The sequence below is a fragment of the Ovis aries genome, chromosome 16 (genome assembly GCF_016772045.2).
Source record: "Ovis aries strain OAR_USU_Benz2616 breed Rambouillet chromosome 16, ARS-UI_Ramb_v3.0, whole genome shotgun sequence".
NCBI classification, from domain to species: Eukaryota; Metazoa; Chordata; class Mammalia; order Artiodactyla; family Bovidae; genus Ovis; species Ovis aries.
In genome coordinates this window covers 1,666,786-1,684,268 of record NC_056069.1, presented here as the reverse complement: position 1 = coordinate 1,684,268, position 17,483 = coordinate 1,666,786, and the positions used below count along the sequence as shown (strand labels likewise).

Here is a 17,483-nt window from a genome sequence, read left to right as displayed (position 1 = left end):
ACCACTACCTTAGGAGCTTCCCTGGTGGAGCAAGTGGTGAAGAACACACTGGCCAATGCAGGAGACAGAAGCAGGTTTGATCCCTGGGTCAGGAAGATCCCCTGAAGGAGGGCATGGCAACCCACTCCAGTATTCTTGCCTGGAGAACCCCAGAGACAGAGCCTGGTGGGCTACAGTCCATAGGGTGGCAGAATCAGGCACTACTGAAGCAACTTAGCATGCATGCATACTGATAACTTTACTTGAGGCAAGAAAGCATAATTACTTTGTCACCTTTGTTCTAGGCCCGTACACAGGGCTTATTATGTCTAATCAGTGAAAACAGTAAATCAAGGCTATGATTATAAACATCTGACCCTCAAGCTACCTTTGACTAATGATGAGGGGAAAAGTGCCTATTATTAACAGTTATCTTAGTTTCACATTTTCTATATAAAAATGAAAGTTTGGAAAACATTTTCGATCATGTAAACATACACGAACACTTCCCTTGACTCCAACTTGGGCACCCCACAGGGACCTGAATAAGGGTGTTCCTCAAAATTGAAATACCTTCCACCCCTATTTTGTTACCAGCACAACTAATCCACATGTAGCAGATATATTCCTTTCTCCCAGAGAACCACATCCTATTTTGCCAGCAACTAACTCTTCAATACTTTGCTTCTTAAAATAATATCGCAACTCCAACCACCACTCTGTATTTCCACTGTTCACACTTGTATTTCCTACCTGGTCTACTGAATGGCCAAACTAGCTTTTTTCAGCCTCCATTCTTATCTTTTTCTAAATTCATTTTCCATTATGCCCCTAGAGTATTTTTACAATAATTTTTAAATTGAGCATTCAACCCTTTAAATTTGTTCAGTAATTGCTTTGCTTCTATCAATTATTCAGTTTTTTCATTATTTAGTGTGCCGACTTTTCAGAATATTTTCCTAAAAGACTCAAGACTCAGCAGAATTGGATAAGGTTCTGTTGTCATCTCTATTCTTCAACCTTCAAACACACTTGCTCATTTTGTTTATAAATCTTTGTTTGTAAAACAGATTCCCTAACTTGCACTCTTCATGGTTTTGGTCCTAGCCATCTCTTCAGATTCTGTTTACTCTTACAATTTTCTTCACAAGCCCCATACACCCAGCCATTTCAGTCTTCAGTTTGCTGAATTAAAGAGGTTGTTTCATACATTTATTGGTTGAACAGCTATTTCTTCCACTTGTAATGCTATTCTCTGTGGCTTAGGAAACCTCTGAAGCAATCTAAGTTTAGAAATGATGAAAATTTAAAAAGCCCCAAGTCAGTTTGCTGTTTTCCTTCTTTTGATTCCTATAGCACTCTATACAAACTTAAACAACTTCTACAACACTTGTGTCATTTACTAACACTTGTAACCCTGGAGCGCCAAAGAATTGATGGTTTTGAACTGTGGTGTTGGAGAAGACTCTTGAGAGTCCCTTGGACTGCAAGGAGATCCAAGCAGTCCATCCTAAAGGAAATCAGTCCTGAATGTTCATTGGAAGGACTGATGCTGAAGCTGAAACTCCAATACTTTGGCCACCTGATGTGAAGAGCTGACTCATTTGAAAAGACCCTGATGCTGGGAAAGATTGAGGGCAGAAGAAGGGGATGACAGAGGATGAGATGGTTGTATGGCATCACTGACTTAATGGACATGGGTTTGGGTGGGCTCCAGGAGTTGGTGATGGACAGGGAGGCCTGGCGTGCTATGGTCCATGGGGTCACAGAGTCAGATACAACTGAGCAACTTAACTAAACTGTGACTTTGGACAAATAACCTCTTTGATACCTTGATTTCCTCATCTGTAAAATGAGCATCAGTAGGGTATATCTAGCTCACAGAGATGTTAGAAAGGTTAAATGTGGTTTAAACAGGTGCTTGGCACATTAGATATATTCAAACGTTAGATATAACTATGATTACTAGTAATACCACCAACTACCACTATTCATGTATATGGGTCTATTAAACTGTGAGCTCTGAAGGCTTATTCTTATACCACTAGCACCTAATTCATGACAAACTCAGTGTTGGAAAGAACTGATCTATATTCTATAATATGCAAGGAATATGGTAGTCATTCATTACTATCCTCAGGTTAAAACCATTCAGCTACTTTTTATAAGAAATATTTAATATGAAACTTGTAGCTTCTTTAGAGTATACTTTTTGTGACAAATTAAAACTAGTTTATTATTTGATTTATTTAGAAGGGAAAGGCAATTTCCTTTTTTACCTAATATATTTCAATGCGACCTCGTGGACTGTAGCCTACCAGGATCCTCAGTCCATGGGATTTTCCAGGCATGAGTACTGGAGTGGGTTGCCATTTCCTTCTCCAGGGGATCTTCCCAACCCAGGGATTGAACCTGGGTCTCCTGGATTGCAGGCAGACGCTTCACTGTCTGAGCTACCAGGGAAGCAAACAATATATTTCAATAGACTTATCTAATCAACCCAATGTGATGGTTAAGGATGTGTCAATTTGGTTGAGCTATAAAGCCTAGAAATGTTGTCAAACATCATTCTAGATGTTTCTGTGTGTGCTTTTGGATGAGTTTAACACTTAAATCTGTGGCCTTTGAGTAAAGCAGATTTCCCTCCGGAATGTGGGTGGGCCTATGCATGTAATTAGTTGAAGCCCTGGACTGAAAAAAAAGGCTAACCTCCCCTGAAAAAGGGGAACTTTTGCAGCAGACAGCTTTTGGACTTAACTGTGACATCAGCTCTTCTTTGGGTCTACTGCCTGAGAGGCCACTGGGTAGGTTCTGGACTTGTCAGCCTCCTTATGTGCAAAACACAATTCCTTAAAATAAATCTCTCTTCTCTCAACTAATACACCACCGAATGTATACATGAAATTAAGTTACAGACCAGGCTATAATCACTTACAGGAAAAAAGTCTTTATTTGGAAGGTTTAGAATTGAAAATATATATTATGTGTGTGTGCATATATATATATATATATACACACACACACAAAAATTGTATGTACCAGGGAGTTAAGAATCCCTGGTTTCATTTTTCTTCTTTTATTTGCTTTGATCACACACTATAATCTATGCAGAATAAACAAAAAGGAGATAAATTATAGCAGCTTTATTTTACATTTCAAAATTGTACTTTTCATGTAATCAAAATAAAACTTACATCATGTAGATGAATACAAAGATGAACATATATGCTTTAAACACTGACAAAATCTAGTTACAATATATTTTTAAACAAAGTTTTCTATTTTCACAACATAGTGGAAAACTACGTTCATAAAAATGTATGTAGGAAAATATAATGTGTTCTCTTTTCAAGTATATATGGCTCTGAAGGTACTTTAATAATCTATACACAATGCATTCAATAGATTTATAATAACACTTTCCTTCAGTTAATAGTCTATTCACTGTGATTCACAGTTCTTCACTTAAGGAACTCTCCTGGTTAGAATCACAATCACATTTTGAATGTTTGGTCAAAGCATGAAAATACCAGTTCCTGGCACAATGAGTAGAAGGAAAATAGGCTGCAAGGTACCCTCAGATAAAGGCAATCTTTAAGCTTCAGAGCAATCTTTGGGGCAAGTGGTACCTTATTCTCATGAAGGAAAAGTCTTTACTGCTGAGGGCACTGGGTCTCTGGAGTTGACTTGGAGGATACATATACAATAGGATGTGATTTCTTACAAGCTGCTTTTTCCAGTTTGCTTGCAGTTTCTTTCCCTTGTTTAACTTCTCTTTGAAGCCTTGATTCAGCAGCTAACCTACAGGCATTAAAGCATCCACTCTGAATTCAAATGTGGTCAGGAAAAATTAAAGAAGAAACAATCCTATATAGTATAATGGATCTCTTAATGAGACAAGGTGATTTTTTTTAAGGTATTTAAGAAGAAAAATTACAGTTGATTCCAATACAATTAAAAAAAAACTAAATCACTGCCTCACTAAAAACATTTTCTATCAATAGGCTTAATTTTTCAAATGTCTAAAGAAATATCTTTAAGGCTGATAAAAAGTCAAGGCAAAGTCTAAAATAAAGAATTAAAATATAATGATACCCTGTGTCCGAGGTCAGGGGCGGCTGGGAGGAGCCACCCCGCGCCCAAGGAGCTGTGGCTGCGTGGGCGCAGGAGGGCCTAGAGGAGCTATCCCACGTTGAAGATCAGGAAGGGTGGTGGTGAGGAGATACCCTTCGTCCAAGGTAAGGAGCAGCGGCTGCACTTTGCTGGAGCAGCCGTGAACCACGCCCAAGGTAAGAGAAACCTAAGTAAGATGGTAGGTGTTGCAAGAGGGCATCAGAGAGCAGACACAATGAAACCATACTCACAGAAAACTAGTCAATCTAATCACACTAGGACCACAGCCTTGTCTAACTCAATGAAACTAAGCCATGCCCGTGGGGCAACCCAAGACAGGTGGGGCACGGTGGAGAGGTCTGAAAGAAAGTGGTCCACTGGAGAAGGGAATGGCAAACCACTTCAGTATTCCTGCCTTAAAAACACCATGAACAGTATGAAAAGGCAAAATGATAGGATACTGAAAGAGGAATTCCCCAGGTCAGTAGGTGCCCAACACGCTACTAGAGATCCGTGGAGAAATAACTCCAGAAAGAAGGAAGGGATGGAGCCAAAGCAAAAACAATACCCAGCTGTGGATGTGACTTTTATTTTCTTGAAGCAAGGTCCAATGCTGTAAAGACCAATATTGCATAGGAACCTGGAATGTCAGGTCCATGAATCAAGGCAAATTGGAAGTGGTCAAACAAGAGATGGCAAGGGTAAACGTCGACATTCTAGGAATCAGCGAACTAAAATGGACTGGAATGGGTGAATTTAACTCAGATGACCATTATATTTACTACTGCGGGCAGGAATCCCTCAGAAGAAACAGAGTAGCCATCATGGTCAACAAAAGAGTCTGAAATGCAGTACTTGGATGCAATCTCAAAAACGAAAGAATGATCTCTGTTCGTCTCCAAGGCAAACCATTCAATATCACATTTATCCAAGTCTATGCCCCAACCAGTAGTGCTGAAGAAACTGAAGTTGAACGGTTTTATGAAGACCTACAAGACCTTTTAGAACTAACACCCAAAAAAGATGTCCTTTTCATTATAGGGGACTGGAATGCAAAAGTAGGAAGTCAAGAAACACCTGGAGTAACAGGCAAATTTGGCCTTGGAATGCGGAATGAAGCAGGGCAAAGACTAATAGAGTTTTGCTGAGAAAATGCACTGGTCATAGAAAACACCCTCTTCCAACAACACAAGAGAAGACTCTACACATGGACATCACCAGATGGTCAATACCAAAATCAGACTGATTATATTCTTTGCAGCCAGATGGAAAAGCTCTATACAGTCAGCAAAAACAAGACCAGAAGCTGACTGTGGCTCACATCATGAACTCCTTATTACCAAATTCAGACTCAAATTGAACAAAGTAGGGAAAACCGCTAGACCATTCAGGTATGACCTAAACCAAATCCCTAACAATTATACAGTAGAAGTGAGAAATAGATTTAAGGGCCTAGATCTGATAGAGTGCCTGATGAACTATGGAATGAGGTTTGTGACACTGTACAGGAGACAGGGATCAAGACCATCCCCATGGAAAAGAAATGCAAAAAAGGCAAAATGGCTGTCTGGGGAGGCCTTACAAATAGCTGTGAAAAGAAGAGGTGAAAAGCAAAGGAGAAAAGGAAAGATACAAGCATCTGAATGAAGAGTTCCCAAGAATAGCAAGAAGAGAAAAAAAAGGCTTCTTCAGTGATCAATGCAAAGAAATACAGGAAAAGAACAGAATGGGAAAGACTAGAGATCTCTTCGAGAAAATTAAAGAAACCAAGGGAACATTTCATGCAAAGACGGGCTCAATAAAGGACAGAAATGGTATGGACCTAACAGAAGCAGAAGATATTAAGAGGAGGTGGCATGAATACACAGAATAACTGTACAAAAAAGATCTTCATGACCCAGATAATCACGATGGTGTGATCACTCACCTAGAGCCAGACATCCTGGAATGTGAAGTCAAGTGGGCCTTAGAAAGCATCACTACGAACAAAGCTAGTGGAGGTGATGGAATTCCAGTTGAGCTATTTCAAATCCTGAAAGATGATGCTGTGAAAGTGCTGCACTCAATATGCCAGCAAATTTGGAAAACTCAGCAGTGGCCACAGGACTGGAAAAGGTCAGTTTTCACTTCAATCCCAAAGAAAGGCAATGCCAAAGAATGCTCAAACTACCACACAATTGTACTCATCTCACATGCTAGTAAAGTAATGCTCAAAATTCTCCAAGCCAGGCTTCAGCAATATGTGAACTGTGAACTTCCAGATGTTCAAGCTGGATTTAGGAAAGGCAGAGGAACCAGAGATCCAATTGCCAACATCTGCCGGATCATGGAAAAAGCAAGAGTTCCAGAAAAACATCTATTTTTGCTTTACTGACTAAGCCAAAGCCTTTGACCGTGTGGATCACAATAAACTGTGGAAAATTCTGAAAGAGGTAGAAATACCAGACCACCTGACCTGCCTCTTGAGAAATCTGTATGCAGGCCAGGAAGCAACAGTTAGAACTGGACATGGAACAACAGACTGGTTCCAAATAGGAAAAGGAGTACATCAAGGCTGTATATTGTCACCCTGCTTATTTAACTTCTATGCAGAGTACATCATGAGAAACGCTGTACTGGAAGAAACACAAGCTGGAATCAAGATTGCCAGGAGAAATATCAATAACCTCAGATATGCAGATGATACCACCCTTATGGCAACAAGTGAAGAGGAACTAAAAAGCCTCTTGATGAAAGTGGAGAGTGAAAAAGTTGGCTTAAAGCTCAACATTCAGAAAACGAAGATCATGGCATCTGGTCCCATTACTTCATGGGAAATAGATGGGGAAACAGTGGAAACAGTGTCAGACTTTATTTTTTTGGGGCTCCAAAATCACTGCAGATGGTGACTGCAGCGATCAAACTAAGAGACGCTAACTCCTTGGGAGAAAAGTTATGACCAACCTAGATAGCATATTCAAAAGCAGAGACATTACTTTGCCGACTAAGGTCCGTCTAGTCAAGGCTATGGTTTTTCCTGTGGTCATGTATAGATGTGACAGTTGGACTGTGAAGAAGGCTGAGCACCAAAGAATTGATGCTTTTGAACTGTGGTGTTGGAGAAGACTCTTGAGAGTTCCTTGGACTGCAAGGAGATCCAACCAGCCCACTCTGAAGGAGATCAACCCTGGGATTTCTTTGGAGGGAATGATGCTAAGGCTGAAACTCCAGTACTTTGGCCACCTCATGTGAAGAGTTGACTCATTGGAAAAGACTCTGATGCTGGGAGGGATTGGGGGCAGGAGGAGAAGGGGACAACAGAGGATGAGATGGCTGGATGGCATCATGGACTCGATGGACGTGAGTCTGAGTGAACTCTGGGAGTTGGTGATGGACAGGGAGGCCTGGCGTGCTGCGACTCATGGGGTCGCAAAGAGTCGGACACGTCTGAGCGACTTAACTGAACTGATCATGATAAACACATCTAACAAAAAATGTTTAACGCTGCTGCTGCTGCTAAGTCGCTTCAATCGTGTCCAACTCTGTGTGACCCCATAGATGGCAGCCCACCAGGCTCCCCCGTCCCTGGGATTCTCCAGGCAGGAAGACCGGAGTAGGGTGCCATTTCCTTCTCCAATGTATGAAAGTGAAAAGTGAAAGTGAAGTCGCTCAGTCATGTCTGACTCTTCGTGACCCCATGGACTGCAGCCTACCAGGCTCCTCCGTCCATGGGATCTTCCAGGCAAGAGTACTGGGGTGGGGTGCCATCACCTTCTCTGGTTTAATGCTAAAGCACTATATCAATGTTAACATGACTCAACAAAAGGCAAATGCAAGATAAAAATTAACAAGGAATCCTGGGCTGCATGAATAGATCTAAATATCCCATTATAAAACTCAAATTTCAACTAGCAAAATAATAGTTTAAGAAAAAAATAAACAATGAAGAAGTATTTTAAAGGGCCTATACAGATATTTTATTATAGTAAGAGAATCAATTAAATTCATAAAGCATGCAAGAATGAATCTCCTAATAGAAGCCATGTTTATTATTATAATATTATCATAGGATTGTGTGTCTAAATTAATCATGCAGAGGGCAAAAGGCTGGAAACATCTGAAGTTAGCAGATGGACTCACACACACACACACAAACGTTTTGTTATTTTGTTTTCGTTTAACTAGCAAGACAAAAAATTTCAACGTGCTATTTGAGTCAAACAAGTAGCTGAACATTTGCTTGAATAATTTTTATTAAGCAGAAGAAAACAGCAGAAGAAATGAAGACAACACAGAGAGTAAGATTTGCACTGATCAATGCTAGAAATTCGCCTCCAGAAATATACAATGGCCAAGCACACATACACAATGAATCACATATACACAGGCACAACTTGTTGAATTCAATTCACAATTAGTCGAAACCATGTGTCAGATGGCATTCATTTAAAGGTACCTTTTTCCTTGAGAATATTAAGCTTTTAGTTCAAGCGGCTTATAGGTTATAATGCTATTACATAAAAATTCAAGAAATGGAGTAATACATTACTCCAATTAACAATAAAAGCTGCAATACTGTTGAAATGCTTTCATTGTTAAATACTACATTTAGTAAAATGTAAAATGTCTTATTTGTATGTCTCCATTAAGACTGATGTAGTACCTTAAAGATATAATAGCACCTTAAAGATCTCCTTTCATAGCAGACAATCCCAGCTAACTATTTCCATACCAATATGATTAATTTTTAAAATGTCTATTTATTTTAATTCCACTATCATTCCACTGCATAAAGACATCCTTCATCTTTTATCATCCTTTTTTACCTACTCCATTTTCCTCATTCACTTCTTTTTCGCCCACACTTGGTCCTGCTACACACATCAAGAATGTGTTTTTACACCACCCTAACCTCAGTCACTGTACCTACCTTTCCCTTCCACTCACTTTCTCTTACCTTCTTTCTAGCCTCTATTATTTTAATTTTTTTAAAAATGTTAATTGCTACAGACATGTATGTCTGACACCTTCTCTTTTAGTCACAAACTCAATTATGCAGAAACTAGAGGCTTTGAAGTTTGGGTGTAAATTGAAAACGAGTTACCTTTGATATTTTAAAATGTCAGAATAGGTATTAAAGCACATGCTTGAAGGATTAGAATAAACAATTTCAAAAGCCATAAAAAAATTTCACCTAACAGTTTTTTGGAAGGCTGAAATTTCTTAATACTAATTGGAAAGCCCTTTTAGGAGGTAAGGTAATTTTTCTTTCAGGTCACTCCTGAACCAGGAAAAAAATAACTACATTTATTCAAAACAACAAAACATTCAGAGATGTACTAGACTCGTGACACAGAAAAGTGTTACTGTTTAAAATAATTCCCTTATTCAGGAGTCTTTTCCCCTGGCAATCATCTTAGTCTTTCTTAAAGTTTTAGAAAATTGGAAGGTACGTAGATGAAACTGGGGAATTATACTGCATACAATACTAAGAAAATAGATTAAGAAACAGATAGCACAGTTCATGCAGCGATAGAGGCGAGATGGAGAAGGCTGCTCCCTGCCTTGAAGGAAAGACACTGACCTGGGAGAGTTAGGGGTGTTTCCACTTCTTTCACTTAAGGCTTCCGAGTCAGCTGGAACTCCTATAAGTTTCACACACTTCTTTTCCTTTCTTGGCTGAACATCCATGGGCAGATTTTTGTAAGGAGAGAGAATGAGTCCTGATGTGTTTACAGAAACTGTCTTTTCTAGCTGCAAGTTGTTATCTTCCAAACCGTTAGAATAGGATTGTGCCTCCTCTTTCTGTGGTGATAATCTATAAACTTCTTTCCCATCATCACTGGTGGCACATATACCATTAGGGGCGGTAATATCCACAGGCAGGACCTCACGTCTCTTTTTGAGTACAGGCACTTCAATTTTCTCTGAGAATAAAAACAATTAAAAAATGTATCTAGTCAATATATCAAAGACACAATCAACATAAGGTAGAACTAGCTATAAATATATTTATTTTCCTTTGTTTTCCACTCCTGTTTCTTTAAAAACTATTCATCTGCTTACTGAAATATACTGTCTTTAATTCTTTCTTTTTTATGGATTCCATTAACTGTATCTTTGCAAGGTTATCTGGCTATAAATTTTCCTTGGGACCTCAATATGTTTGACCATAGGAATGAACACTTAAAATGTTCTCTTCTAGGCATACAAAAAAGATCTTCATGACCCAGATAATCACAATGGTGTGATCACTCACCTAGAGCCAGACAACCTGGAATGTGAAGTCAAGTGGGCTCTAAGAAGCATCACTATGAATAAAGATAGTGGAGGTGATGGAATTCCAGTTGAGCTATTTCGAATCCTAAAAGATGATGCTGTGAAGTGCAGTACTCAATATGCCAGCAAATTTGGAAAACTCAGCAGTGGCCACAGGACTGGAAAAGGTCAGTTTTCATTCCAATCCCAAAGAAAGGCAATGCCAAAGAATGCTCAAACTACCACACAATTGCACTCATCTCACATGCTAGCAAAGTAATGCTCAAAATTCTCCAAGCCAGGCTTCAAGAGTACATGAACTATGAACTTCCAGATGTTCAAGCTGGATTTAGAAAAGGCAGAGGAACCAGAGATCCAATTGCCAATATCCACTGGATTATCAAAAAAGCAAGAGAGTTCCAGAAAAATACCTACTTCTGCTTTATTGACTATGCCAAGGCCTTTGACTGCGTGGATCACAACGAACTATGGAAAATTCTTAAAAGACATGGGAATACCTGACCTGCCTCTTAAGAAATCTGTATGCAGGTCAAGAAGCAACAGTTAGAACTGGACATGGAACAACAGACTGGTTCCAAATAGGAAAAGGAGTATGACAAGGTTGTTTATTGTCACTCTGCTTATTTAACATATATGCTGAGTACATCATAAGAAATGCTGGGCTGGATGAAGCACAAGCTGGAATCAAGATTGCCGGGAGAAATATCAATAACCTCAGATATGCAGATGACACCACCCTTATGGCAGAAAGCGAGAACTAAAGAGCCTCTTGATGACAGTGAAAGAGGAGAGTGAAAACACTGGCTTAAAACCCAACATTCAAAAAACTAAGATCATGGCATCTGGTCCCATTACTGCATGGCAAATAGATGGGGAAACAGTGGAAACAATGTCAGACTTTGGGCTCCAAAATCACTGCAGATGGTGACTGCAGCCATGAAATTAAAAGATGCTTACTCCTTGGAAGAAAAGCTATGACAAACCTGGACAACTTATTAAAAAGCAGAGACATTTCTTTGCCAGCAAAGGTCCATCTAGTCAAAGCTAGGGTTTTTCCAGTAGTCATGTATGGATGTGAGAGCTGGACTGTAAAGAAAGCTGAGCACTGAAGAACTGATGCATTTGAACTGTGGTGTTGGAGAAGACTCTTGAGAGTCCCTTGGACTGCAAGGAGATCCAAGCAGTCCATTCTAAAGGAAATCAGTCCTGAATATTCACTGGAAGGACTGATGCCGAAGCTGAAACTCCAATACTTTGGCCACTTGATGTGAAGAACTGACTCATTTGAAAAGACCCTGATGCTGGGAAAGACTGAAGGCAGGAGAAGGGGACGACTGGGAATGAGACAGTTGGATGGCATCACCGACTCAATGGACATGAGTTTGAGTAAACTCCACTAGTTGGTGATGGACAGGGAGGCCTGGTGTGCTGTAGTCCATGGGGTTGCAAAGAGCTGGACACGACTGAGCGACTGAACTGACTGACTGAACTGAGGGTTATTATAAAAGTTGCCTGGGGCTTCAGCCTGGAAATTAGAAAGGATATAGTGCGTAAGAGTCAAGCAATCCAGGTACAAATCCTAGTGCCAACAACACTTGGCAGCTGAGTGACCTTGGAAAAGTACTTAACCTCTCTGAGCATTGTTTTCTTACTTTTTTCAAAGCTTGAATAATAATCATTTACTGATCAACTACTAAGTACAAAGCACTGTGGCAACTGCTATATGCTTTTACACTTAATCTAAAACACGGGCTATGTTTTTGTAATGTATAAAATGGAATTAAAAGCACTAATTGAGGAACATTCAGTAGTGTGTTATCGGAGAAGGCAATGGCACCCCACTCCAGTACTCTTGCCTGGAAAATCCCATGGATGGAGGAGCCTGGAAGGCTGCAGTCCACGGGGTCGCTGAGGGTCAGACACGACTGAGCGACTTCACTTTCACGCATTGGAGAAGGAAACGGCAACCCACTCCAGTGTTCTTGCCTGGAGAATCCCAGGGACGGGGGAGCCTGGTGGGCTGCTGTCTCTGGGGTTGCACAGAGTTGGACACGACTGACGTGACTTAGCAGCAGTAGTGTGTTATAAAGATTAACATAACATCATTCTATCTCCTATGCAGGTCGAGATATAGAGTCACAGAATAATCATTCTAATACTTTTCCTGTTTTCCAAAACTAACATGTCTTTCATTTTCAAAATCAAAATATTAATTAAGTTGCAGAAACCACAGTTGACTGTGGGGCTAGTGTTCCTGCTCTACACTATTGTTTTTAAATCATTATTTTTCCTTTCTCTTGCACTGCTTCTTTGAAATCCACACCATCAATATTCACTATACTTCCTCCTGGCTGCGCTGTTTAGTTCAGCAGACCTTTGAAATCTGAAGTGGATAACTCTTAATCAGGACAGTCTATTAACCAGAGAAGGGGAAAAAGATGAGAGAAAGAGAAACCTTTTTAAACTATAAAGAAACCGTATTATTGCTGACAGTCTGCCCCCTACTGTTGAGAATCACTCCTGTCCCTGAAATAATGATGAAGAAAGAGTTGTAGGCATGTGAAGGGGCATGTGTAGGGGCAAAAATGGCTGAAAGTCTATAACCTAGAACATGTAACAGAACTTTGGCCTAAGAACCATCACATTCTTAGACTCCATTATTTTAGGTTTTCTATGAACAATTACTATTAACTAATATAGCTCTTAAACATCAGTTGCCTCAACAAAACTGAACTCTTTGGCATTACATAAGATGCTGCAATCTTAAATGGAAAAGGCTCAAATGTTAAGGAATACTCATTTTATTCATGCATATCCAGTACACAGTTCTCTTTCCTACAAATTCTGTAGCAATACATTTATTTTATTAAATATAGACACATAGTCACAAATTAGTTTGCAATGAGGTTTCCATAAAGCTGTAGAAAGAAAAAAATCTGATATGATTTCTCAGAGCTTCTCATGATATAAAAGACAAAATATATGATACATTCATACCTTCAGGTTCATACTTCAATTTTAGCTCATCTAATTTAGCTCTCAGTTTCATATTTTCACTTTGGGAAAGCTGGAGGTGCCTTTCATTTAAAAAAAGTTTCCGCTCAATATCCAGAGCCCGCTGGCTCTCAAGTAATGCTTTCATTCGCTGGATGGACAATTCACCTTTAATGCTTTCACTTTCTTTGCTACATTAATAAAACAAAAAAGAGAGAGAGAGAGAGAACCAAAGAATATTAACATAACACATAAAATACATAGTTTTTAGTACAAACTATTTGTTTAGTTGCTATGTTGTATCCAACTCTCTTGTAACCCCATGGACTGTAGCCTGTCAGGCTCCTCTGCCCATGGGATTCTCCAGGCAAGAATACCGGAGTGCCATTTTCTTCTCCAGGGGATCTTCCCTATCCAGGGATCAAACCCACTCATCTCTTGCGTCTCCTGCATTGGCAGGCACATTCTTTACCACTGACCCACCTGGAAAGCCCACCAATTGTTTACTATATTATATATTTGAACTCTTAGTAAAACATATTTCCCTGGTGTTTTTTAGTAACAAAGAAACAATAAGCAAAATAAGATTTAACAATAGCAGTTTCAAATTAAAAAATCTCATGCATTTTTCAAAGAAAATGGACACAGAGGGGCATACTTTCCACATGTATAAATAAACTCCTTTAAGGTTTAAATTACATGATGTTTATTCTTTAAAAAATTAGGTTATAAGAACATTTTCTAAAGTTCTTTATACTTGCTAATTTGAAAGGCTTTAAGAAAAACAAAAGCTAAAAATATTTAATTATTCATTGAAAGTATTTTTCTTCAATAACCAGTAATAATTATATCGAATAAATATCATTTGCTACACAGAGGTATTTTTGTTGTTGTTCTTTTCTAGAACTTTCTTTTGGCAATGTAAACACAAAACTACTACCTCTTATTATAAGCAAGTGAACAGAGTCTCCATCTTTCTAAGCACCCAACACTTACTTTAAGTTGTCAAGCTTTATTTGAAGTAAATCTGTGTAATAGGTGTCATCTTCCAGAGCAACAGAGTTGGCTGAAGGCTTAGATTCCATACTTTCATATAAACTCTAAAGAAAACAACAATTCTTACTACTTAGATAATAAATTAGGTTAGCATAGGTTTATTAATGTCAGTTACCTCTGCTGCTGCTGCTGTTAAGTTGCTTCAGTCGTGTCCGACTCTGTGCGACCCCATAGATGGCAGCCCACCTGGCTCTCCCGTCCCTGGGATTCTCCAGGCAAGAACAATGGAGTGGGTTGCCATTTCCTTCTCCAGTGGGTGAAAGTGAAAGCTGAAAGTGAAGTCGCTCAGTCATGTCCGACTCTTTGCAACCCCAGTTACCTCTACTGAATGCTTATCATACAGCAGGCGCCGTGCTAAGCAGTATCCATGTAACCCCCTTCTGAAGCAGGCATGAGAAGGAGCGCTCCTCTCTTAGAGACGAGGGAGCTGCCTCACGACACTACAGGCAAGCACGCTGGCAAGCGGGGATCTGAGCGCAGCTCTGTCTCCGGAGCCTATGCTTCTAATCCCACCTGTGCTCCCTCTGCTTCCTCTCTCCTGGCTTTCAATATGGAAGAAACAAACACTCACTGGGAAAGTGCAGCACTCAATATGCCAGCAAATCTGCAAAACTCAGCAGTGGCCACAGGACCGGAAAAGGCCAGTTTCCATCCCAATCCCAAACCCTTAATTCCAGCCTTATGAAACAGCCATAGGTAACAAAAATATGAAAAAGAGTGGAAATCCGTAAAGTTATTTTCGGTGCCCGCTCTTCTGAGATTCTGAAAGAATCTCTGTACAACTTCTCTAAGGAAAAAAATGTAAATTTGCTTAAAAATATGTAAACAAATTCAGAGATTGCAGGTAAAAGCCCTTAATTTAAAGCCATAATTTTCGAAGTATAGTGCAGAGTCTACTGGTGAGCCACATACACCTATCAACTGATGTTTTTCAAGTTCAACCAAAATTGCAGTCCTTTCAACAGTTCTTGTAAGAGAAATAAAATTATATAAACTTAAATTTTACACTAATAGCTAATTTTATAATAGCTACAATTTAGAATGTTGACATTATTAACGTTTACAAAGTTTGTCATTTATAAGCTGTGATTAATTCTTTAGTGAGAAGATAGATATCTGTGCTCCCTAAGTTAATTTATACATTCAATGTAATCCTAATAAAAATACCAACAAACTTTTTTTCTTGAGCTAGACAAGACGTTCATAGGGAAAAACAAACATGAAAGGACAGAAAAAATGCTGAGAAAGAAAAGCTACAGTGGGAGAAGAGCCTTACCAGACGAAACATAACTATAAAACCTCTAAATTAAAAGTATGGCACTGATGTGCAGAAAAGTAGGCCAATCGAACAGAATGGAAAGTCCAGAAATGGACTCAGGCATATATGAAAATCTGATATATGATAAAGATGTTATGTTAAATCACTGCTATCAAGACTGACTTTTAAATAAATGATGCTGGGACAACTGGCTAATTATTTGGAAAAGGTAAAATTAGATTTAAACCTTACCCTATACACAAGAATAAACTTCAATCGAGATCAGGTCTCTAAATGTAAAATGTGAAACCGTACAAACACTACTAGAAAACACGCGTCAGTTTCTCTATGTACCCATGCAAGTAAATACACTTATGAAAACATGCTAAAATTCACTTATTATTACAAAAATAGAAATTAAGACTACACTGAGATACCGTTTCTTATCAATGCAGCAAAAATTTTAAAAAATAATACATTCTATTGGTGAGGTGACAGAGAAATGAGCACTATGATACAATGCTAGTTTACTCTGACCCAGCAATTATACTGTAGGAATTACTCAGGATGATACATCTATAATAAGGAAACACACATACATGCAAAATGACACTTCGTAGCACTGTACATAATTGCAAAATACCGGAAATAATCTAAATACCCAGACAGAGGAGAATGTATGAGAACCATGTATCAGAATCCTCTGTTGGTGTGAATGAGGAAGATCTCTCTAAACTAGATGAAGTGATTTCCAGGTTAAAATTTAAAAAAAAAAAAAAGTAAACTATAAAAGACTATCTGTGTTATGCCACATTTTGTCCAAGAAATAAAAAGGGAAAATAAAGCCTACATATAAAGCTGCTCTTTTTGCAAAAAGGAACAGGCCATGAGTAAATCAGAAACAAACCGGCTGCCCAAACAGGTGGGCGTAAACAGAGGGGAAGGAGCGGGAGGCGGGCAAAACTCTGTACAGTTTTGACTTTAGAACCACATTAATGATTCACATGCTGGAAAGAGTAAATAAATGCAACAAGGATGGACAAAACCTAACTATTTCAGATGACTAACACACTCATAACTGGCAGGGGAAAGTGCAGCACTCAAGCAGTGGCCACAGAACTGGAAAAGGTCAGTTTTCACTTCGATCCCCAAGACAGGAAATGCTGAAGAGTGTTCAAACCATGTACAACTGCACTCATTCCACATCCTAGCAAGATTATGCTCAAAATCCTTCAAGCCTGGCTTCAGTAGTACACGAACCGAGAACTTCCAGATGTACAAGTTGGATTTAGAAAAGGCAAAGGAACCAGAGATCAAATTGTCAATATTCGCTGGATCATAGGAAAAGCAAGACAATTCCAAAAAAACATCTACTTCTGCTTCATTGACTATCCTAAATCCTTTAACTGTATAGATCACAACAAACTGTGGAATATTCTTGAAGAGATGGGAATACCAGACCACCTTAACTGTCTCCTGAGAAACTTGTATGCAGGTCAAGAAACAACAGTAAGAATTGTACGTGGAACAGTGGACTGGTTCAAAATAGGGAAAGGAGTACATCAAGGCTGTATATTGTCACTCTGCTTATTTAACTGTATGCAGAGTACATCGCACGAAATGCAGGGCTGGATGAAGCACAAGCTGGAAACAAGATTGCTGGGAGAAATATCAATAACCTCAGATATGCACATGATACCACTTTAATGGCAGAAAGTGAAGCGGAACTAAAGAGCCTCTTAATGAAGGTGAAAGAGGAGAGCGAAAAAGATGGCTCCAAAATCACTGCAGATGGTGACTGCAGCCACAAAATTAAAAGACGCTT

At 39.1% G+C, this 17,483-nt stretch overlaps 1 protein-coding gene across 8 annotated transcripts in view; it reads right to left on the bottom strand.

Moving 5' to 3' along the window:
- Positions 1 to 2,910: 2,910 nt before the first annotated feature.
- Positions 2,911 to 17,483, bottom strand: part of SPDL1 (spindle apparatus coiled-coil protein 1) — a 33,365-nt gene continuing 18,792 nt past the window's right edge. For 4 of the 8 annotated variants that reach the window (XM_012096685.4, XM_060400304.1, XM_060400303.1 and 1 more), the window contains exons 9-12: positions 14,341 to 14,444; positions 13,348 to 13,535; positions 9,656 to 9,998; positions 2,911 to 3,780 (exon numbers count right to left, since the gene is read on the bottom strand). In XM_012096685.4, coding sequence (XP_011952075.2) covers positions 3,633 to 3,780; positions 9,656 to 9,998; positions 13,348 to 13,535; positions 14,341 to 14,444 — 783 coding nt within the window. In that variant the 3' untranslated portion in view covers positions 2,911 to 3,632. Of the gene's footprint in view, positions 9,999 to 13,347; positions 13,536 to 14,340; positions 14,445 to 17,483 lie in introns of all 8 variants that reach the window. The other 4 variants (XM_027979970.3, XM_027979971.3, XM_027979972.3 and 1 more) reach the window with 1 other exon arrangement.